The sequence below is a fragment of the Bubalus kerabau genome, chromosome 20, assembly GCF_029407905.1.
Source record: "Bubalus kerabau isolate K-KA32 ecotype Philippines breed swamp buffalo chromosome 20, PCC_UOA_SB_1v2, whole genome shotgun sequence".
NCBI classification, from domain to species: domain Eukaryota; kingdom Metazoa; phylum Chordata; class Mammalia; order Artiodactyla; family Bovidae; genus Bubalus; species Bubalus kerabau.
The window spans coordinates 54,128,069-54,151,647 of record NC_073643.1 but is presented as its reverse complement, the minus strand read 5'-3'; the positions used below and the strand labels follow the sequence as shown (position 1 = coordinate 54,151,647).

Genomic DNA, 23,579 nt, shown 5'->3' with positions numbered 1-23,579 from the left:
TAAGTCTTAAGCTATTAATGCATTTGCTCCTGTTTAATTGGATTTGATGGCTTGGGCACACCTGCACAAAAGCTTTCAAGTGAAATGTGCATTTTGTTGTGTGAACCTAATTTAAAACTGGCCCTAGGGGACATTTTGTACAATTGGTGGGAAATTTGTGATATCTTGTTGAGACTTAAAGTGACTAAATTCAGCTTTGACTGAATTTTTGATGCAAAAAAATAAATTAAAAAAACCTTGCAAATTGGACCACAAAAAGAAGTCTGAAAGGTCATTAATTCAGGCAGTTAGTTGATCATGGGACAAACTGCATATCCAAATGCAAAAGAATGAATTTGTTATCATACTAAGTGAAGTAAGCCAGATAAAGACAAATATCATATATATGTTTTATCTGAAAAACATGATATAAATTAACTTATTTACAAAACAGCAATAGACTCATAGACATAGCAAACAAGCCTACCAAAGGGGAGAGAGGGGTGAGGGACAAATTAGGAGTTTCAAATTAAAATATACAAACTGTTGCACTATATGTAAAATAGATAACCAACAAGGACTTACTGTATAGCACAGGGAACTATACTCAATATCTTGTAATAACCTAAAATGGAAGAGACTGTAAAAAAAAAAAATATATATATATATATAACTGAATCTCTTTGCAGTATATCTGAAACTAATACAATATTATAAATCAAGTATATTTCAATGAAAAATTTTTAATGCAAAAAAGAAAGTGAATTTCAACTACTGCCTCACAAAATTAGCTCAAAATGGACCAAAAACCTAAATAAAACTGTAAAACTCTTAGATGAAAACATAGGCATAAGTCTTTTTGACCACGAATTTGTCAGTGTTTTATTAAATTTGATACCAAAAGTGTTTTGTGTACTCTCCCCATCTCAGATGGCGTTCATTTCCTTCTTGTGCTGAATCTACTTGTGTCTAATCCATGGACTGTTTTCTCAACCCATCCTCTGATTTAACCTTGTTCATGGGCGAGCCCAGAGGACACTCCATTTATCAAAGCAGTCAAGAATGCACAGGTGAGAGAGGTACTAGCATCAAGAAAAAACAGTGATGACTGGTCTTTGGAGTCTGGGGCTAACAGTGGAGATGCTCTTAGACAACCAGCCTTCCTCATAGGATGCAAAAATATCAATAATAGAGGCCAAGTGATACAGCATGTAAAGTGGGCACAATTATCTTAATTACATGAAAGCTCTAGAATGGGTTAATAGAAATGGGGAATAGTCATCATCTTACTTTATCTTCCCAACAGTCCAATGAGGCAAATATTCGATCCCATTTTATAGAGAATCTGCATGCAAGTCAAGGCTGAGAAGGACTGACACCTTTGCCAAAGATCCACAGAAAGAGGCAGACCTGGCCTCAACTCCAGGGCCACCTACCACCCAAGTCCAAGTATTAGCATCAGACCACACTGCTTATGAAAGAAGTATGAGAGACACTTCCAACCCTGCCAGTGGCTGATAGATCTCTGGGAGACAGAAACAGCATGAACTTATTCAGAGGAGGAACAGAAATAATGTGTGTTGAAACTTGATTTTATGGAATTTTCATCAGAACTGAGAAGTTAGCACTGAACTGCTTAGATCTACTGCATGAAGCTAATGAATTGAACAGCACAAAGGGTGCTGTACATCACCCAAATTCCCCTCTGGACCTACTAGGCACTTACCTCAGTAGCAGCCCGTGGGTTCTAATCACAGGACATAGAGCTTCTGAAATTCCATACCATGCTCCATGCTTGACCTCATCACCGCAGTGGTGCTCCTTTAAAATTGTGGAGGTTCATCCTCCTATCCTTGAACACTGTAAACTCACTTGCTCCCTTTACTTCCTCAGAGAATCACGGGTCAACTACTGCAAAAATTTCCTTTATCTTTACCCTGGCATCTGCTTTCTTCCCTTTAGGAAGCTCTCCTGCTCTTAGACTGAAAACCTGGCTGCTCTGTGTCTAGACTGTAGAAGTTCTGGAGATGAACAGTGCTGATGGTTTCACAACAATGTGAAGGTACTTAATGCCACTGAACTGTGCGCGTAAATACAGCACATGTCATCAGTGTGTTTTCTTCATAACCTTGGAACTGCAACTGTCGTTCCTTTAAGAGATGGAAAATGCTAGCTATATAACCCAGTTGTTAACAACTTTCCTCTTTGCCATTAAATCAGAATTACTTACTGTCAGAAGACATCTGAGTTTATTTTTTACATGAAACAAATATGTTAATACTTACTTCAAGGAACATGACAGTAACCACTAGGAAATAAATCTTATAAGATTTTTAAAATCCATCAGGTTTAGTTTAAAGTGATACAGATCTAATATAATTAAGTTGTCCATTCTATAATTATTAAAAACCAGATAATATATTAATATACTATTTCTTAGGACTTTCTTGGTGGTCCAGTAATTAAGATTCTGTGCTGCCAATGCAGGGAACCCAGGTTTCATCCCTGGTCCGGGAATAGATCCCACACCACAACTAAGAGTTCTAAAGATGCTGCATGCCACAACGAACACCAAAGGTTCTACGTGCCCCAACCAAGAACCTGGCACAGCCAAATAAGTAAAGGGGTAAAATATTTTAAATATATAAATATATTGTTTCTTAACTAATTTCTAATACAATGTAATATATAGCTAAAATTATAAATCACTTATGAAGCAAAGAGTATGATAAATGCATGGTTTCCCTGGGTAGAATGTACATATGGATGTGATGCAAATTCTGGCGTTTAGCTTTTAAAAAAATAAAAAATCAAGTATGAAAATAGTAAATAACTCGATTATTTTCATTACAAGAGATCTTTTCCTATTTAATGAAGCAGAAAAGTATTTATTACTAAAAACTGATTAAACTAGCATGTAATTTCTTCCCCCCCAGGCCAAAAAACAAACAAAAAAAACCCCTCAGTTTTTAAAACAACAAAGATTTACCATAATAACAAATATTTCATGATATGATTTGATAAAAATTTTAACTACTTAGTCAAGTAATGCACAACAACTCTAAATCACTTAAAAGTTTTATCTGGGAGTTTTATCCAGTGTATCTGAAGAGACTTAGTAGTCCCATTAAAACATTCCAGGTATATTTAAAAGAATCACTGTCAATAGTTGATGCTTTTTTTCTTTCAGAAATGATCATTTAAAGACCTGCTTACATTACATAAATAAAGAAAGATATTTTTGGCATTCAGGACAGAATTTCTTATTTTTTTTTAATTGACGTATAGTTGATTTACAATATCATGTTAATTTCAAGTGTATAACACAGTGATTCAGTTATATATACACACACACACACACACGCATATATGCACATATATTCCTTTTCAGATTCTTTTCCCTCATAGTACTGTGTGTATGTCATTCCCAATCTCCCATTTTCCTTCCTCCATCCCCTTTGGTAACCATAAGTTTTTTTCTAGGTCTGTGAGTCTATTTTGTAAATATGTTCATTTGTATCATATTTTAGTTTTCATGTATAAGTGATATCATATGATATTTGTCTTTCTCTTTCTGACTTAGTATGATAATCTCTAGGTCCATCAATGTTGCTGCAAATGGCAATATTTCATTCCTTTTTATGAGCGTTAGCTCATCCTTTTTTTTGGTCTGCTCACAAGTGATTATCTAACAAGAGCTAGGCATTCTTGGGCAATAGGGGATAGAAGAGACAAAATTATTTAGTAAAAGTTACCAATACTCCCACTGCCTCACTCTATCATTTATCTGAATTCAGAACTTGGGGCAGAGTGCCCTGTTCTTAATTTAACTTTACTCTTAATAGAAATGAGCCCAAGAGAGAGAGAGAGACAGGAAACCCCCTCCAAGAGTAGAGAAGGGTAAGGTGTATGTCTTTTTCTTATAAAGGGACAAAGAGTTGTTGGTGATCTAGACCTAGATCTGACCAATGTTAGAAAATTTATGGGCAATGAGGACCTGGAAACATGTATCAAAGCCCTAGGAAGGCCTTCTCATGCCCCCAGGGGAATCAGATCCTGCTTTGCAAGACCACACATCTTAGTCACAGTGGAACTGGTGAAGTGATGTTGCCTCTTCACTCTGGCAAATTCAGAAGGAATTGGAGAAGTCCCTTCATCGGCCACAAAAGGGAGGGACTATGACTTTTTAATGAGTAATTAATAATACCTTTCTTCTTAATTTGTACATGGTTTTCATGAATACACTTTATTTTTATGTACTGTTGCTTTTATTATTTATGTCTAGTGCTCATACACACTGGTTTTCATGTTTATTTGACATTAAAATTATTAAGAGAGATCTTTTAATTCTTTTAATAGTTAGCCAAAATTTGATTTTCTCTTTAGAACTGTTTTGTTTGAAGATCTGTAATCACTTTGTGATTTTAAGTTCCTTTATTGAGACTACTCCCAACACTTTTTAAAGGCTCAATCTACCTAAACTATTAGACTTGGGAAATGGCTCAAGAGACGCTAATTTATCAACATAATGAAATACCATGCAGTCAACAGCAATGTTGAAGGCAAACAATATGGACTTGCACAATAGCATCTTTTTTAAAAACTGTTTTGCTTTATAGTTGATGGACAAATTAGTGTTTTATGTGTACAGCATAGTGATTCAGTTATAGTGATACATATACTCATTCTTTTTCAGATTCTTTTCCCATATAAGTTAATACAGAATATTAAGTAGAGTTCCCGGTGCTATACAGTAGGTCCTTGTTGGTTATCTATTTTATATATAGTAGTGTGTGTATATTAATCCCAAGCTTAAATAGCATCTTAAATGCAGAAACTAGAACACTGATCAGAGTGAGTCAGATTATTTCATTTCAGAGTTGAATTGGAAAAATTTAACATATTAAGTTGGGAGAAACATGAGGAATTTTTCCTTTAAATCGTTTTCTTCAATGTGGTTAAAATATGTGTTACACAATAAAAATATGCAGTGTATGTCAAGAGCAGTGATCATTGTTAATGAGTAAACTAAAATATTCCTTGAAAATTGATTAGTAAAGAAAAGGACTTTCAAAGGGCAAAGAGCTTAAGTTATAAAAGGGAGAGTTGGTTATAGAAAAAATGTATTCCGCAAAAGCCTGCAGAAAAGACCCGAAAAACCTCTCTCCTGAGGGTAAATTCAAGAAAGGCCAAGGTAAGAGCCTCCCAGAGTAATCAACAGAGCTGTAGAATGCAGGTCCAAGGACCTGTTGCTGTTGATAAGCTTTAATATTTTGACATTCCCCCCCACACACAAAGGGAGAAAACCAGATATGGCAAAGGGAAATGTAGTGTATATAAGCTCAACAACCACATATCAAATGTGTGTAAATCTCTGCCTCTGTGTTACAGCATTTGCCCCCTTCCCAAGGATTCTCCTCCTCTTACCCTCCTTCCTGGGATCCTAGGTAAGGAAGCTTGAATGGGAGAGTGGATGGTCCTTCCTTGTTAACCTATGTATACTACTTGGATTCTGCCTCTGTTCTGGCACCTCACTGGGATGTGCTGGCCAGTGAAGCTGAACTCAAGCTCCACTGCCCGGGAGATTTCCTCAAGCCACAGTTACTCTGCAGCTCAGTTGCCTTGTTGGTTCTGATGTCATGTTGGATGTAGCACCGTGTTGGATAGAATGCCACGGTGTGGTGCAGCTGTCCTGTGATGCACCGCTGTGCTGGTGGTGACAGCATGTGAAAGGAATTCCACATTAGACCGAGTGCCTCGTTGGCAGCAATACCATGTTGGATGTAGCACCATGTTGGCGGTGGAACCAAGTAGAAGGGGGCATGTTGGTGGGCCCTCAGGGATTACTGAGTGCTGCACAGGCTTTCTAAGTGGCTGCTCCAGGGAACCCAGGACAAAATGTCTACTCTAGGATTTCTCAGTTCAGTATCAGTTCAGTCGCTCAGTGGTGTCCGACTCTGCAACCCCACGAACCGCAGCATGCCAGGCCTCCCTGTCCATCACCAACTCCTGGAGTTCACCCAAACCCATGTCCGTCGAGTCGGTGAGGCCATCCAGCCATCTCATCCTCTGTCGTCCCCTTCTCCTCCTGTTCTCAATCTTTCCCAGCACCAGGGTCTTTTCAAATGAGTCACACTTCAAAACTGTGGGTCCTTAATACATATATTGTCCTTGGAAATTCAACGCTGAGAGAAGTGTAGAACTAGAGCCCCCATCTCTGACATCCTCCTCTCTTCCAAAAAAATCATAAGTAAAAATCACCCATCATTCCACCCTACATAGATAGCTACTGATCACATTTGCATAATTGTGTATGTATTTGAGTGAAATGGCATACATTATACATAATGTTTTATAGTATTTTTATTTAATAGTATATCTGTCAGTCTTTATAGTGTGGGTAATTTAATTTTTATTAAATATAATTGATTTACAATGTTGTGTTAGTTTCAAGTGTACAGTAAAGTGATTCAGATATATATAGATATATATGTGTGTGTGTGTGTGCACATGTGCGTGCACACACAGAGTCTTGTCTTAACTCTTTGCAACATGGACTGTAGCCCACCAGGCTCCGCTGTCCATTGAATTTTCAAGGCAAGAATACTGGAATGGGTTGCTGTTTGCTGCTACAGGGGATCTTCCTGACCCAGGGATCGAACCCACAACCCATATCTCTTGCACCTCCTGTGTTGGCAGGCAGATTTTTTACCACCCCACCACCTGGGAAGCCATATATTAGTTTCTTTTTTATTATAGGTTAACGTAAGATATTGAGTATAGTCTCCTGTGCTATACAGTAGGCCCTTGTTGTTTATCTGTTTTACATAGAGTAGTGTGTATATTTTAATCTCAAACTCCAAATTTATCCCTCCCCCAGGTTTCCCCTTTGGTAACCATTAAGTTTTTTTTTCCTATATCTGTGAATCTATTTCTGTTTTGTAAATTATCTTTATTTTTAATGGGTCTATACTCCTCCGTAGTATAAATGTACAACTCCTTTAATCAATCCCCTCTTCATTTTGGGTGCTAACAGTTGTTCACTCTCATATACAGGGGTGTTTATCCTTGCAGAGAAATCTGTTCACCACCATGATGTTTTCATTAGTAAATTTCCTAGAATTAGAATTTCTGGTTCAAGGGATAAACTGAAGTGATGCCTGCTCATGGTGAAAATTCAAACAATACAGAAGTTATATTGTTGATAGGTATATACTCTTCCAGCCTTTTTTCTCTGCATGTTCCCACACTATGTGTATGCATGCGCACACACACACACATACTCATAAAAGGTAAAACGGTATCCTATTATGCATACTGTTCCAAAGCTTGCTCTTATATAAAAAGTACAGTAGATCATGAACATCCTCCTGGTGTATAAGTTTACTTCATTTTAAGTTGCAAAACATTCCAGAATATAGGTATATTTTGTCAGCCATTCTGTGTGGACAGACATTTAAGTTGCTTACAATTTTTCTCTCATAAATTTGGTGGCAGTAAATACTCTTGTTAGTAGAACTTTCACACGTGTAATTCTGTAGAATAAATTTCTAGAAGTGGATTTCTAGGTGTTAGGAATGTACTGAAGTTCGGTCTCAGTGTTGGTATTCTACCAAAATCTGATTTTTAAGTTTGGCTTTAGCCAAATATCAAAATGCTTGCCTTGTGATCACTTCTGATTTCCTTAACCTTCTCATCAGTGGTAGCCTGGATGTCAACAAAATTCCTGCTTTACTATTGACTCTGATTTGTAGAATAATGCCCTCCCCCAAAGATGTCCATTTCTAACATCTGAAGGCTGTGAATATGGTAAGTTACATGGCAAAAGGGGATCAAAGATGCAGACAGAATCAAGTTTGCTAATCAGATGATATTAAAATAGCTTATCCTGGATTATCTGGATGGGGACAAGAAGGAAGCTGAAAAGGAGGGTCAGAGGGAGTCAAGACTAAGGAAAAACAGTCAGACAGATGGCTTTGAAGATGGAGTAAAGGGGCCACAAGCCAAGGAATATAGGCAGCTTCTAGAAACTGGAAAAGGCAAAGAAATGGATTCTTCCCTTTTGTTACATTCATTTTAGCCCCATGTCAGACTTTAAACTATAAAATAGTAAAGTTGTATTGTTTCAAGGTATTAAGTTTGTGGTAATTTGTTACCAGGGCTTCCCTGGTGGCTCAATGATAAATAATCCGCCTGCCAATGCAGAAGATGCAAGAGATGTGGGTTCAATCCCTGGGTCAGGAAGATCTGAAGTAGGATATGGCAACTGGTTCCAGTACTCATGCCTGGAAAACTCCATGGGCAGAGGAGCCTGACAGGCTACAGTCCGTAGGGTCACAAAGAGTCAGACACCACAGAGCACACACACACAATTTGTTGCAACAGCAACAGAAAACTAATACATTGATCAAAAGGTTTCTGAGCTAACAGCAAATCTGGTTAAGTAAGTATCATGGAAAATCAATAAAGAAAATATCTGATGAGTGTCCTCGACAATGGAACACTCATGGTAAAGATCGTGGGCAGTTTTGGAGTCATAAGCATATAGTGTTTTGTCTGTAGCCTTCAGCAGTTTCTTCAGAGTCCCTTTAGTGCACAAGGATGTGTTGGTGAAAGGCAGAGAATGGACGACTTTCATCACTTTTCTTCAGGCCAAGAATTACTTGACCTGTCTGAGATTCAGGAACTGTCTTGTCATACATATACAAGTTGCTCAAACAAGAAACTGCAGCCATTAGGTGCAACAGGATAACAAGAAGCCTTATCACTATTTTTTGATAATACCAGCATAGTAGGACTTACTAACAACCAATGGTTGCTTACAACAAAAATAGTTTGCAGGAACCTGATAAAGGGAACTGAAACCAATTTAATTTCCTCTCTTTGGGTTTAAGAAAAAAAAAAAAAAATGGGACCAGGCATACTTTCCTGTCCTTATACACTGAGAACAGGCAAAAATAACTCGGCTCTTTGCTTCAGTAAATACTTGATCCTAGAAGACTGTGAACTAACAGAAAGAGCTTACTTGTCAAAACTAGCATTTTACTCATCAATACTTGCTTAAAGGCTATTGCCTCACAGTGCCTATCAATCCAAAATTATTGTTATAAACTCTGCCAAATTTCAGTCCGTTTCCTGCTTTGCAAGATGTTCCTTAAATCTACCCAGTTTGGGTCCTGTGTGTGTATTAGTCACTCAGTTCAGTTCAGTCGATGTCGTGTCTGACTCTTTGCGACTCCATGAATCGCAGCACGCCAGGCCTCCCTGTCCATCACCAACTCTCGGAATTCACCCAAACTCACGTCCATCGAGTCAGTGATGCCATCCAGCCTTCTCATCCTCTCTCGTCCCCTTCTCCTCCTGCCCCCAATCCCTCCCAGCATCAGAGTCTTTGCCAATGAGTCAACTCTCGAATGAGGTGGCCAAAGTATTGGAGTTTCAGCTTTGGCATCAGTCCTTCCAAAGAAATCCCAGGGCTGATCTCCTTCAGAATGGACTGGTTGGATCTCCTTGCAGTCCAAGGGACTCTCAACAGTCTTCTCCAACACCACAGTTCAAAAGCATCAATTCTTCAGCATTCAGCGTTCTTCACGGTCCAACTTTTACATCCATATATGACCACTGAAAAAAACATAGCCTTGACTAGACTGATCTTTGTTGGCAAAGTAATGTCTCTCTCTGCTTTTGAATATGCTGTCTAGGTTGGTCATAACTTTCCTTCCAAGGAGTAAGCGTCCTTTAATTTCCTGGCTGCAATCACCATCTGCAGTGATTTTGGAGCCCAAAAAAATAAAGTCTGACACTGTTTCCACTGTTTCCCCATCTATTTCCCATGAAGTGATGGGACCAGATGCTGTGGTCTTCATTTTCTGAATGTTGAGCTTTAAGCCAACTCTTTCACTCTCCTCTTTCACTTTCATCAAGAGGCTTTTTAGTTCCTCTTCACTTTCTGCCATAAGGGTGGTGTCATCTGCGTATCTGAGGTTATTGATATCTCTCCCAGCAATCTTGATTCCAGCTTGTGCTTCTTCCAGCCCAGCATTTCTCATGATGTACTCTGCATATAAGTTAAATAAGCAGGGTGACAATATACAGCCTTGACGTACTCCTTTTCCTATTTGGAACCAGTCTGTTGTTGCATGTCCAGTTCTAACTGTTGCTTCCTGACCTGCATACAGGTTTCTCAAGAGGCAGGTCAGGTGGTCTGGTATTCCCATCTCTTGAAGAATTTTCCACAGTTTATTGGGATCCACACAGTCAAAGGCTTTGGCATAGACAATAAAGCAGAAATAGATGTTTTTTCTGGAACTCTCTTGCTTTTTTGATGATCCAGCGGATGTTGGCAATTTGATCTCTGGTTCCTCTGCCTTTTCTAAAACCAGCTTGAACATCAGGAAGTTCACGGTTCACGTATTGCTGAAGCCTGGCTTGGAGAATTTTGAGCATTACTTTACTAGCGTGTGAGGTGAGTGCAATTGTGCAGTAGTTTGAGCTCTCTTTGGCATTGCCTTTCTTTGGGATTGGAATGAAAACTGACCTTTTCCAGTCCTGTGGCCACTGCTGAGTTTTCCAAATTTGCTGGCATATTGAGTGCAGCACTTTCACAGCATCATCTTCCAGGATCTGAAATAGCTCAACTGGAATTCCATCACCTCCACTAGCTTTGTTCGTAGTGATGCTTTCTAAGGCCCACTTGACTTCACATTCCAGGATTTCTGACTATAGGTGAGTGATCACACCATCGTCATTATCTTGGTCATGAAGATCTTTTTTGTACAGTTCTGTGTATTCTTGCCACCTCTTCTTAATATCTTCTGCTTCTGTTAGGTCCATACCATTTCTGTCCTTTATCGAGCCCATCTTTGCATGAAATGTTCCCTTGGTATCTCTAATTTTCTTGAAGAGATCTCTAGTCTTTCCCATTCTGTTGTTCTCCCCTGTTTCTTTGCACTGATCACTGAGGAAGGCTTTCTTATCTCTCCTTGCTATTCTTTGGAACTCTGCATTCAGATGCTTATATCTTTCCTTTTCTCCTTTGCTTTTCGCTTCTCTTCTTTTCACAGCTATTTGTAAGGCCTCCGCAGACAGCCATTTTGCTTTTTTGCATTTCTTTTCCATGGGGATGGTCTTGATCCCTGTCTCCTGTACAATGTCACGAACCTCCGTCATAGTTCATCAGGCACTCTATCAGATCTAGTCCCTTAAATCTATTTCTCACTTCCACTGTATAATCATAAGGAATCTATCTGATTTAGGTCATACCTGAATGGTCTAGTGGTTTTCCCTACTGTCTTCAATTTAAGTCTGAATTTGGCAATAAGGAGTTCATGATCTGAGCCAGTCAGCTCCCGGTCTTGTTTTTGCTAACTCTATAGAGCTCCATCTTTGGCTGCAAAGAATATATCCAACCTGATTTCGGTGTTGACCATCTGGTGATGTCCATGTGTAGAGTCTTCTCTTGTGTTGTTGGAAGAGGGTGTTTGCTATGACCAGTGCGTTCTCTTGGCAAAACTCTATTAGCCTTTGCCCTGCTTCATTCCGTATTCCAAGGCCAAATTTGCCTGTTACTACAGGTGTTTCTTGACCTCCTGCTGGTGCATTCCAGTCCCCTATAATGAAAAGGACATCTTTTTTGGGTGTTAGTTCTAAAAGGTCTTATAGGTCTTCATACAACCATTCAGCTTCAGCTTCTTCAGCATTACTGGTTGGGGCATAGACTTGGATTACTGTGATATTGAATGGTTTGGCTTGGAAACGAACAGAGATCATTCTGTCATTTTGAGATTGCATCCAGGCACTGCATTTCAGACTCTTTTGTTGACCATGATGGCTACTCCATTTCTTCTAAGGGATTCCTGCCCGCAGTAGTAGATATAATGGTCATCTGAGTTAAATTCACCCATTCCAGTCCATTTGAGTTCGCTGATTGCTAGAATGTCGACGTTCACTCTGGCCATCTCCTGTTTGACCACTTCCAATTTGCCTTGATTCATGGACCTGACATTCCAGGTTCCTATGCAATATTGCTCTTTACAGCATTGGACCTTGCTTCTGTCACCAGTCACATCCACAACTAGGTATTGTTTTTGCTTTGGCTCCATCCCTTCATTCTTTCTGGAGTTATTTCCCCACTGATCTCCAGTAGCATATTGGGCACCTACTGACCTGGGGAGTACCTCTTTCACTATCCTATCATTTTGCCTTTTCATACTGTTCATGGTGTTCTCAAGGCAAGAATACTGAAGTGGTTTGCCATTCCCTTCTCCAGTGGACCACATTCTGTCAGACCTCTCCACCCTGACCCACCCGTCTTGGGTGGCCCCACAAGGCATGGCTTAGTTTCATTGAGTTAAACAAGGCTGTGGTTGTGTGATTTGACTGACTAGTTTTCTGTGATTATGGTTTGTGTGTCTGCCCTCTGATGTTTCTCGCAACACGTACTGTCTTACTTGGGTTTCTCTTACCTTGGACATGGGGTATCTCTTCATGGCTGCTCCAGCAAAGCACAGCCGCTGCTCCTTACCTTGGACGAGGGGTATCTCCTCACAGCCGCCCCTCCTGATGTTGCACGTGGAGTAGCTCCTCTTGGCCCTCCTGCACTGGCGCAGCCACCGCTCCTTGGACATGGGGTTGCTCCTCTCGGCCGCTGCCCCTGACCTTGGGTGTGGGGTATCTCCTCCCGGCCGCCGCCCCTGACCTCGGGCGTGGGGTAGCTCCTCTCAGCCATCACTCAGTCATGTCCAACTCTTTGTGATCCCATGGGCTGTACCCCACCAGGCTCCTCTGTCCATGGGATCTTCCAGGCAAGAATATTGGATTGGGTTGCCACGCCGTCCTCCAAGTTTGGGCCCTAAAGCTCTATACATATCCTCTCTGACTTTCCCTTCTGAGAAATTGTTATGACACTTTGGCAGTCTCTTTAATGCTGTAAGTTTATTAAATTTAACTTTACTTGAACAGATTTTCAGGGGGTCCTTTGGAGAGGTTTACTCCCTGGTGGCTCAGAGGTTAAACTGTCTGCCTCCAGTGTGGGAGACCTGGGTTCGATCTCTGGGTCGGGAAGATCCCCTGGAGAAGGAAATGGTAACCCACTCCAGTATTCTTGCCTGGAGAATCCCATGGATGGAGAAGCCTGGTAGACTACAGTCCACGGGGTCACAAAGAGTCAGACACGACTGAGCAACTTCACTTACTTAATCAATAGAAGTAACCTTGAGAGTGCTAGTCTACTTACTGTGTGTGCACATGCACTCAGTCATGTCCGCCTCTTTGTGAACCCCATGGACTGTGGTCTGCCAGACTCCTCTGTCCATGGGATTTTCCAGGCAAGAATACTGATACTGGAGTGGGTTGTCATTTACTTCTTCAGAGAATCTTCCTGACCTGGGGATCGAACCCACATCTCTTGCATCTCCTTTACTGGCGGCAGAAACCCTGCTCTGAAGATTCTCCTGTGTTGTCACTCCAGGAAACGTGCTGCAGTTGGTGTGTATGCAATGGAAGCTGAGTACCACGTAGATATTCATAGACAATTTTGTTTTCTTAAACTCAAATCCCCTTGCTCCACAGCAACAGTTCTAGGTCCAAAGTCAATAGAATCTATACATCAGAAATAAAAATATATAAGTGAAAACAGCAGTGTTACCTCTGATATTTAGTGTTTCCTTCAAGTAAAGCAAAACGCTTCAGTTTGTGTGTTTGCTTCAGTGAAATTGTATCATCAACCTAGCATCAAGTCCAGGAATTGAAAAGGAGATAAATCTTTACCCAGTCAGTTCACTATTAGAAAGGAAGGAAACTTGAATAACTTGATGACAGCATCACTGTCAGCTGAACACTTTGCTGTAGAACCTACAGAAATAAATCTGGCTTCTTTACTCAATGCTGAAAATGAATGACTAGTATCTCAGAAGTACACAGAGTAATTGACCAGCCCATGGTACTTGGAAATCATGGTGCCCTTGAGTATTAAAATGTAAAACTTACAAAATCTGGCAATAAAAAAAATAATTATCTATAAAATAAATAATTACTATATAATATTTTGAAATAATTTTACAATAAAATAAATTACATTTGCATTTGAACAAATATGTTTATGGTACACATCTGTTACACACAGTTGTTAAAGATATGGCCAAATTTTTGTCCAAAAAGTTTATACTAATGCATAAAGTGTGTACCAGTATATGTTGTTAAGGCTCTGGAAATACACTGCCTAATTGTCCTCCAGAAAACATGAGCCAGTTGATTCTCCAACACTGAAGAATAATGTCCATTTATCTCTTGTTAAAAGAGAATTTTTCATGGAAGTTATGAACAGGAATAAATAAATAATGGGTATTTCATGTGCCTGGCCACATCTGTGACCACATTCTCTATGCTCTCAGTTTATCTGCTCCAGGGACTGGGAGCCCAGTTTGTACCAAGATCATCCATTCTGCAGTTGGAAAACTCTTGTTCCATTTTTGCCTCCTAAAATAACAAAAAATGTCCCTTTTGGATTTCTCTCATTATTTCTCCATGCAGTGGGAAAATTTTTTCTAGCTTACCTCTTTATCTGATACCGACACCTTTCTGCAAGGAGTTCCATTTCCATCTTCATATGAGGCATGCTGCTGCTGCTGCTGCTGCTGCTGCTAAGTCACTTCAGTCGTGTCCGACTCTGTGAGACCCTGGAGACGGCAGCCCACCAGGCTCCCCCGTCCCTGGGATTCTCCAGGCAAGAACACTGGAGTGGGTTGCCATTTCCTTCTCCAATGCATGAAAGTGAAAAGTGAAAGTGAAGTTGCTCAGTCGTGTCCAACTCCTAGCAACCCCATGGACTGCAGCCTACTAGGCTCCTCCATCCATGGGACTTTCCAGGCAAGAGTACTGAAGTGGGTTGCCAGGGGCCAAGTCTTATTTCTCACACTTACGTGGACATGAACACTCAAGAGCAACCATCCACTCACACACCTCCCAGACACAGCTGGTTGACACTGACCACTCTGGTTTTCAGTTCTCCAGCTCCTGGCAGTTCCCTTTCTTTTACAAATTTAGCTTTGCATTTAAAAGAATAGTATACTTTAGACAGCATCTCTGTTCATAGTCGGAGTATCTTCAGGTTATCTTATTCTGTCATATTGATGGAACTGGAAGTCCCCTTCAGGGATGTCCATGATGGTCAGATTAGCTCAGAAGGAACTACTTTCTAGAACAAAAGGCACATTTGAGTGGACATGATGCCCCTAGCTCTCTGTCATGTTGGATGCATCTGCTCCTCTAAGGAGTTTGTGTGGAGGGTGATTAACTGAGCACCATCCTGGCTTATTCCTGTGGCTCTGCCCACACTGATGATTACTTGTTTCCTTTTGTGCCAGAACTGACCAAAGAGGCCTGTGTAATGATGAATGAGCTAGAAACAAACGGGATCAACTGCCATGACAGAGGCCAAGCCTGCCTGGCCTGCAGGCCCCAGGTCTGGCTGCCCAGGAGTTCTGTCCATGGACATTCAGGATACCATATGCTATTCTAGCATATGGGAAATGAAGGGAAGAGGAGAGGGGCTTGTAATGTTACAAACGGCTACTTCCTTTGGCACCCAATGAAATGTACCCCTGTGTTTTCTGTTGTTATTTAGTTGCTAACTCTTATAAAACCAACTAGACTATAGCCTGCCAGGTTCCTCTGTCCGTGGGATTTCCCAGGCAAGAATACTGGAGTGGGTTGCCATTTCTTTTTCCAGGGGATCTTCCTGGCCCAGGGACTGAACCCAGGTCTCCTGCATTAGCAAGCAAATTCTTTACCACTGAATCACCTTTACTATGTTCTATTTTCTGAGCTGTTCTAAAGACCCAGGAACCCCAAACAGGTCCTAGTAATGGCAGGGGCAACCAGAGAAGGGAAAGAATCTGAACTCTAAGGCCTCCAGCTGCTGGGACAATGCATATTTCCTGGACACATCTGTCATTTGGCCACATTTAAAGGAAACATGAGGACTGACCATCAAGGCTGTGTGCACACTGTCAGTGCTAATCAATCAGTGACAGCCCCCATGTGTCATCAAGGGGAATGAAGTCTGGGGACTTCACAGCTGTTCTGGGAATCTGTTTTAGGACCACTGTGCACCTGCCAGTCAGTGAAAGAGAAAGGGGCTGGACCGGAGAGAAAGGACAGCCCTCAGGGAAAGCCTTTCAACGTTCTCTCAACAGAAGCCCCCATCCAGCTGCTCACTGAAGGCCTGAAGAGCAGAATCATGGGGCCTTTGATTGGAAAGGTACTATTTAGTTCAGTCTTGCAAATAGTGCAGGTTCTGCAGTCTCCTTGTCAGCCTCCCACCATGGGGTTCTCACTACTAACTTCATGGCAGGAATGATCTCATTTTAAGCCTCTTCTTACTTAGTGATAAAAACCTGCCTTTCAGTCATTTTTGCCTACACCCCATCCTCTCCCTGTTGCTGAAGAAGGGAGTCCTGCCTTCAACTGGCTCAGGAACACAGCTATGGCCTGAGCCATGAGAACCAGGGCTCCTCAGACCCAGCTCACCCCAGGATAGCCATTCAGGAAAGAAAAGACGCTGATCAGTGGGACCAAGGCCTGCCAGGGGCTACTTGTCCACTTTCTAACTGGAGACTTATTAGGACCCCACCTCGGCATAGGGAAGACATCCTCCCAGATAGGAAATAAAGGTATTTGGGGACTTCCTTGGTGGTACAGTGGTTAAGGTGCTTCCACTGCAGGGAGCATGAGTTTCATCCCTGGGGATGGGATTGGGACCAAGATCCCATGTGCCATGTTGCATGACCAAAAATAAAAGTTCTTGGATGAGCACTGAAAGTCAAAACCAAAAAGCTGTTTTATCCTGTTCCTGCATATAAGACAGCGTATTGAAACCAAAAGCATTCTGTGAAGGTAGTCAAGGGTGTCCTTTGAAGGCTGTTCCATCAGGCAGGCCACTGTGTTCCCTGGACTGGGTGCCAGTCTCGGAGCAGAGGGGTTGGAGTCTGGGCAGGAGTGCTGGCAGCTTCTCTAGAGCAGGCAAGACTTACTGGGGATCTCATCCTTCAATGCACTGGCCGTGAGTCCCTATTTTCTGTGTGCCTGCTGGAGGCCCATCATGGTTTTCAAATAATTGTGCTGGACACAGAAAGGGGGAGAAAATAGCAACTGATCAGGCCCTGCAGACCTAGCAAGGCCTCAGAAGCCACACCACCTATATCCACCCCAACATTCTTCCTGCAGATATCACCGTTTGGGGACAAGGACCCCCTTTGATGATTCCCAGTTCTGTGAGGAAAAAAAATGTTCCATTCATCATTCTTTCATTCTCAAGTGTATAAAATGTTTTAAATGTTGAAAAGCAGACATGCATATTTCAAGGGCTCACTTGAAAGTTTCTCACAAGAATTAGGTTCAAAAAAAGAAAAGAAGAGGGCTTTCTCTCCAGAGGGATGGGGACCCATGTGCTCTGAAGGGCTTTCCCTCTGCAAATCAACTAGATGTTCATGAATCCTACCTTTTAATGCACTGCTAGGCTCTTGGGAAGCAGGTGGGGAAAGGAAGCTGAAACAACATCAGTGGGCAGGGCAGTGAGCAAGCAAATGCCAAACCCACCAACTTGGAGTATGGGGGTGAATCCTAGATTCCCCACATGGTGAATCTGAACTGAAACTGAAACTTCCACTTGAAGCTGGAATTATTTTTTATTGTGGTAAAATATACATAAAATAAAAATTTCCACCTTGGCCATCTTTAAGTATACAGTGCGGTGGTACTGAATACATTCATAATGTTGTACAACCATCACTACCACCCATCTCCCTAACTTCATCATCCCAAACTGAAACAGCATATGTGTGGAGCAATAACTCCCCATTCTCCTCTCCCCCTAGACCCTGAAAAGCACTATTATACTTTCTCCCTTTATGATTTTTAAGTCGGTTTTATTTTTTAAAATAACTTACTGGCGAATACTTGATTTACAATGCTATGTTAGTTTCAAGTATACAGCAAAGTGATTCAGTTATACATTATGTATACATATATTCATTCTTTGTTACATTCTTTTCTCATATAGGTTATCACAGACTATTGAGTTCCCTGTGCTATCCAGTAGGTCCTCACTGATTATCTATTTTATATATGGTAGTGTGTGTATGTTAATCCCAAGCTCCTGATTTATCACTCCCTCCCCATGTTTTCCCTTTAGTAATCATAAGTTTGTTTTTGATATCTGCGTGTTCCTGTTTTGTAAATAAGTTCATTTTTATCATTTTTAATTAGAGTCCACATATGAGTGATATCATATGATACTTGTCTTTCTCTGATTTACTTCACTTAATGTGATAATCTCTAAATCCATCCATGTTGCTGCAAATGGCATTATTTCATTCTTTTTTTATGGCTGAGTAATACGTACTACATCTTTATCCACTCCTCTGTCGATGGACATTTAGGTTGCTTCCATGTCTTGGCTGTTGTAAATAGTGCTGCAGTGAATATTGGGGAGCGTGTATCCTTTTGGATTATGTTTTTCTCTGGATATACCACTAGGAGTGGGATTGCTGAATCACATGGTTGTTACATTTTTTAGCTTTTTAAGGAACCTCCATACTGTTCTCCACAGCAGTTGTACCAACTTACATTCCCACCAACAGTGCAGCAGTGCACCTTCTTCTCCACACGCACTCTGGCATTTATCATTATTGTCTGTAGACTTCCCCCGCCTCAGCTTTATTGAGATATAAGTGCCATAGAATATAATACCGCATACGTTTAAGGTATACAATGTGTTGACTTGACACACTTACATATTACTAAATGACTGCAACCACAGCATTAGCTAACACTTCTATCACTTCACATAATTACTATTTCTTTTTCTGTGGTGAAATCCTTTAAGATCTACTCTCAGCAATTTTCAGCTATTGATATATTATTAACAGCATTATTAACTATAATAGCCATTCTATACATTAGACCCCCAGAACCAACTCATCTTATAACTGGAAGTTTGTATCCTTAGACCAACATCTCCCCGTTTCCCACATTCCACCCCCATTCCCTGGTAACCACTATTCTAATCTCTGTTTTTATGAGTTGAACATGTTGTTTGTGGACTTTTTAATGATGATCATGCTGACTGGTGTGAGGTGATACCTCAGTGTACTTTTGACTGCATTTCTCTGATAATTAGTGATGTTGAATATCTTTTCATATGGTTTTTGGCCATCTGTATGTCTTCTTTGGAGAAATGTTCATTTAGATTTTCTGCCCCTACGATTTTTTTTTTCCAGTAAACAACTTAGTTTTTTATTTGTCCAAGGCCAGCTGTTGCAGGCACTGAGACCCCAAGACTTCCAGAAGGGATGGGGGGAGCAAGCCATCCTGCCTCCCAGGTGCTGCCTGCCCCATCCTGCTTCCTGCAGGAGATGGGAGAGTAGATAAAGTATACCCTTGTGCCATCAAGCATCTCCTCCGTTTTGTGTGTGTTATTCATTCAGGTCCAACTCTGCGACCCCATGGACTATAGCCCACCAGGCTCTGTCCAAGGGATTCTCCAGGCAAGAATACTGGAGTGGGTTGCCATTTCCTTCTCCATGCCCCTATGATTTTTGACTACCTCATATAAGTGGAACCATTTATTTCAACTTACTCCATCTAAGTGGAACCAAGTAATTTCAACTTATTCAGGACTCCTAGAGTTTTTAAGTTCAATCACATTTTTGGTCAGCTGAATTTCAACAGGGGTACCAAACAGTTCAACAGAAGAAGAATCATTTTTTCAACAATTGGTACTGGGAAAACTGAATATCCACATGGAAAAGAATAAAGTTGAACCCCTGCCTCACCTCATATGCCCCCTCCTCTGGGCCGAGAGGGGTAGGCCTCTCTGTGGTCAGATAAGGAAGCTCCTGCATAGTGGCCACAGTCAAATGATCTCTGAAGCTGGGCTGCCTACGCCTAGTTGACCTCACTCCATCCTCTCTCATAGAGCCCTGCCTTTCCACAGAGGCAGGGCCCTGTTCACTGATCTGGGCCTCCCTTCAGGGCCAGGGTTAATAAAGCTTAATGCTCACAGCATAAGGCTAAGTGGCTGCCTGGGAAAAGCCATCCTCTTGCTGAAGGAGTGGGCCCAGGCAACTAGGATGGGCAGGTGACCCTGCCCCAAGCCACAGCTGATTGAACCAAGACTGCACACTTAACACAAGGAGAGCATAACTGGCCTGCACCTCCATCGGAGGCCTCCATCGGAGAGCCTCTCCCCAGTAGGCAGTGGCCTCAGGGGAGCCCCAGGCCCTGCCCTGGCATGTGAACCACACACGGGCTGTCTTGGCACTCACTGACCATGTCCATGCCTGGCCAAGGTCTGTGGGACCACTACTGTGTGCCACTCTGGAGTTGGCAGAAGATACCCACTGACTCGGGTGACTGGATTTCCTTGGGCTGGTGTTTTCCCCCTCTGCCTCTAAAGTGAGGAGGGCCATCCTGGGTGTCCCAGTACTGAGGTCCCTGAGGCCTTGCCCTCCTGGAGACCTGGATCCCCAAAGTTACCTTCTGTTCCATCTTGACTTTGGCGTTGTAGAAGGAGACAGAGTCAGGGCCCTCGGGCAGCGTCGTCTGCTGCAGCTGGCTGAACCTGTCCTGGTCGTCTTCTCCCTAGAAGAAGCCCAACTCAGCACAGACCCTTTGCCTGGCATCGTCAGGATCTGCTCTGACGGGGCCTGTGGTGGGCATCAGGGCAGACCCTCATCAGGCTGGCAAACCTCCACCAGGAGAGTTCACAGTCCTTCAGCCCCAAGTTTCCCAGTGTCATCACAGATGCCTGTAACCGCCATCAGGACAAGATGAGCCACTCAGGAAGGTTGGCAGCAGCATGTGGTGTTTCCTGGGTCCTCATCCCCCAAAACTGAGGAGAGATTTGTGCCTGCCCACCTGCCTGGGGCGGCTGTAGGAAGGCCAGGAGGAGCCCATCCACTGCTATGCTTGTGGACGGGGCAGGGGGCACTGCTCTGTGCTTGTCCACCATCCCCACCCCTACCCTGTGCCACTCACCGGAGACACAATCTTGCTGAGAGGCATCATGCCTGGCCGGATGCTGCCACCTGGCTTCAGTGCCATCTGCAGGTCCTCGGGGACGAAGAAGGACTCATTGTACCAGATGTCAAATTCTGCAGGGAAATGCAGAGAGAGCATCATGAGGGTGAGGAGTCTCGAGGAAGCAGGTCAAGGTTATGTGTGCCTGTCCTGTGCCTGTCACAGGCTTGCCCGCTGTTCACTTCCTGCTCCCAGGTCTCATCCTTTCCCATCTCCATTTCCTGCCCTCAGAGTCCTGGAAACACATCTAAAGCCCTGTCTCCCTGCCTCTGCCACAGAGTAGTTCAGAAGCCACTTCTAGAATCCAGGCTGTGGCCCTGCCCTGAGCCTCCTGGAACCCCAGGTGGCTAGCCAACCTCCCCAAATGGCACACCCGTGAGCAGGCGGTGTCGACACTGGTCCACCAGGTGCTGGCAGTATTGGATCTCAGCCCTGAGGTCACGGAGGTCCTGATACTCCGTCCGGTACTGCTTCTTGAGATCTTTAAGCTTCAGGATCAGCAGGAATTCCTCCTCATCGATGATCATCAGCCCTTTGTTCTCATACTCGCCTGCAAGGGGATGGAGGAGGTCAGGGAATAGGGGCCCACCTGGGGTGTGGGAAGGAAGGTGGTCAGAAAGAGGGCAGTGCTGGCAAAGCACGAACACAGGGCGAGGGGAAGGGCTGGCAGTGCAGCGAAGAGGTGGACAAGGCATGAGAAGGCTGGGCTACCAGGACAGGTCTCACAGGGAGAGGGAGCTCAGGTGAGGGGACCACAGGAGAGGCGAGTAGAGGAAATGGTACAGATGGCCCACATTCTATGGTTATTTTGATCTTAAACCCCATTAACCAGAATATCCAGTAAATACCTCTATTATACAGGTGTTTATCTTTTTCATAGGTTATATAAACAAGCTGCTACGACTGGCTAGTACCACAAGGTAGTTGGGCAAGATTCCTTATTAACAGTAGATGTAAACCCAAATTTCAGATTGTCTTAACTTCAGCATTCACCAGCTACCTTTTAGAAAGCATCAGACATCTGTATTGTGTCTGGTGGCTGGAAGAGGGCTCCAGGAGGGAGGGGTCGGTCATCCTATGAGTCATGTCCTCCACTCACGGTCTCTTTGCACAGTCCTTTTTAAGGTCTGTCAGTTTGATGAGGGTTGTTGGGTTAAGATAGAATTATCTGTGGAGCCACTCACCTGGCGATCTACTGCCTATAGCACTTGAAAGTCCAGCAAAGGCATCGTGTTAGTACCCAAGCCCAGGCTCCTGGAGAGTTAGTCCTGTGTGTGACTGAGGTGTGCAGCCAGGGTGCATGAGGTGGTCCCCAGTACCTGGGAAGGCATTAGCACCTCTGCTGATGTTTACGGGGGAGAAGTGAGGCACATGAGATGTCACTGACACCATCCATGGAGAGGCAGGGGCTCCAATTCAAGGTGTCTGCCCTCACCTTCACTGCAGAGCAACCTGATCAGCGGGCTGCGGGCCAGTCCCAGTGTGGTTACTTGATAGACACAAATCTTTTTTTTTTTTTTTTGAGCTGTACTATGCAGAATGTGTGATCTTAGTTCCCTGACCAGGGATCAGACCCACTCTTCCTGCATTGGAAGCACTGAAGAACCACTGGACTGCCAGGAAAGGCCCAAAAATCCATCACAGAGACTTTACGGCACTCTGTTCAGATAGGGAGTGATAACATCTCTTACACTTCCCAGAAGTTCTCTGATTATCTCCAAAGAAAAAAATTTCTTAAGAGTTGAACTTAAGATGATTTTCATTTTTCTTTCATGGAAGACATGTCTCATGTCTAATGTCCCAAATGATCACTCTGGGCTGACAAGTGGCTGCCAGTCAAGGTACCTAGCAGGTATTTTAAAAAATGAACTACTTGATCTGTTCCCTTAAGATAAAGTTATTTTACTTGGTATTTTACCAACCAATGGGAAAACAACTGCTTGGGGGGTAGGGAAGGGCAAAAATGTTTTCTGATATTCATAAAATTTTAACTATTTAAAAATACTGTTTATTTTTTCTTCTTCCCATCCTTTAAAAATAAACATTTTCCAGGCATATTGAGGAGTAAGTGATATATCAGCATAATATGCATATGATTTAAAATATGTAAATATATGTTCAGTTCAGTCGCTCAGTCGTGTCTGACTCTTTGCGACCCCATGAATCACAGCATGCCAGGCCTCCCTGTCCATCACCAACTCCCGGAGTTCAAATATATAATAAGGGGTTGTATATTCAAAGACCTGGAGAAGGGCGTGGCAACCCACTCCAGTATTCTTGCCTGGAGAATCCCCATGGACAGAGGAGCCTGATGGACTACACACAATCCATGGGGTTGCAAAGAGTCAGACACAACTGAGTGACTAAGCACATATTCAAAGAAGGCGTGGGCAGAGGGACAAAGAAGGACTCTAGCTCCCCAGGGCTGGCCAGAGCCAAGTGATGCCCCAGGGATGAAGGGTGCACCCCGGCATCCCCTGCAGCTCCCTTCCAACTCGGTCCTCCAGTGCCCACGTCTGCCC

The 23,579-nt window shown here is 42.7% G+C and overlaps 1 protein-coding gene and 1 long non-coding RNA gene across 5 annotated transcripts in view; one reads left to right on the top strand and one right to left on the bottom strand.

Moving 5' to 3' along the window:
- Positions 1-23,579, top strand: part of LOC129635455 (uncharacterized) — a 48,989-nt gene that overhangs the window by 11,039 nt on the left and 14,371 nt on the right. Inside the window, exons 3-6 of one of the 3 annotated variants that reach the window (XR_008706310.1) lie at positions 910-1,049; positions 1,942-2,041; positions 5,371-5,426; positions 13,349-14,624. This is a non-coding gene — a long non-coding RNA (uncharacterized LOC129635455). Of the gene's footprint in view, positions 1-909; positions 1,050-1,941; positions 2,218-5,370; positions 5,427-13,348; positions 14,625-23,579 lie in introns of those variants that run through there. The other 2 variants (XR_008706309.1, XR_008706308.1) reach the window with 2 other exon arrangements.
- KIF9 (kinesin family member 9) overlaps positions 16,378-23,579 on the bottom strand; it is a 38,202-nt gene continuing 31,000 nt past the window's right edge. The window contains exons 19-22 of one of the 2 annotated variants that reach the window (XM_055558481.1): positions 21,431-21,607; positions 21,016-21,131; positions 20,515-20,619; positions 16,378-17,097 (exon numbers count right to left, since the gene is read on the bottom strand). In XM_055558481.1, the coding sequence (XP_055414456.1) occupies positions 17,047-17,097; positions 20,515-20,619; positions 21,016-21,131; positions 21,431-21,607 (449 nt within the window). In that variant the 3' untranslated portion in view covers positions 16,378-17,046. The remainder of the gene's footprint in view (positions 17,098-20,514; positions 20,620-21,015; positions 21,132-21,430; positions 21,608-23,579) is intronic. The other variant, XM_055558480.1, reaches the window with a different exon arrangement.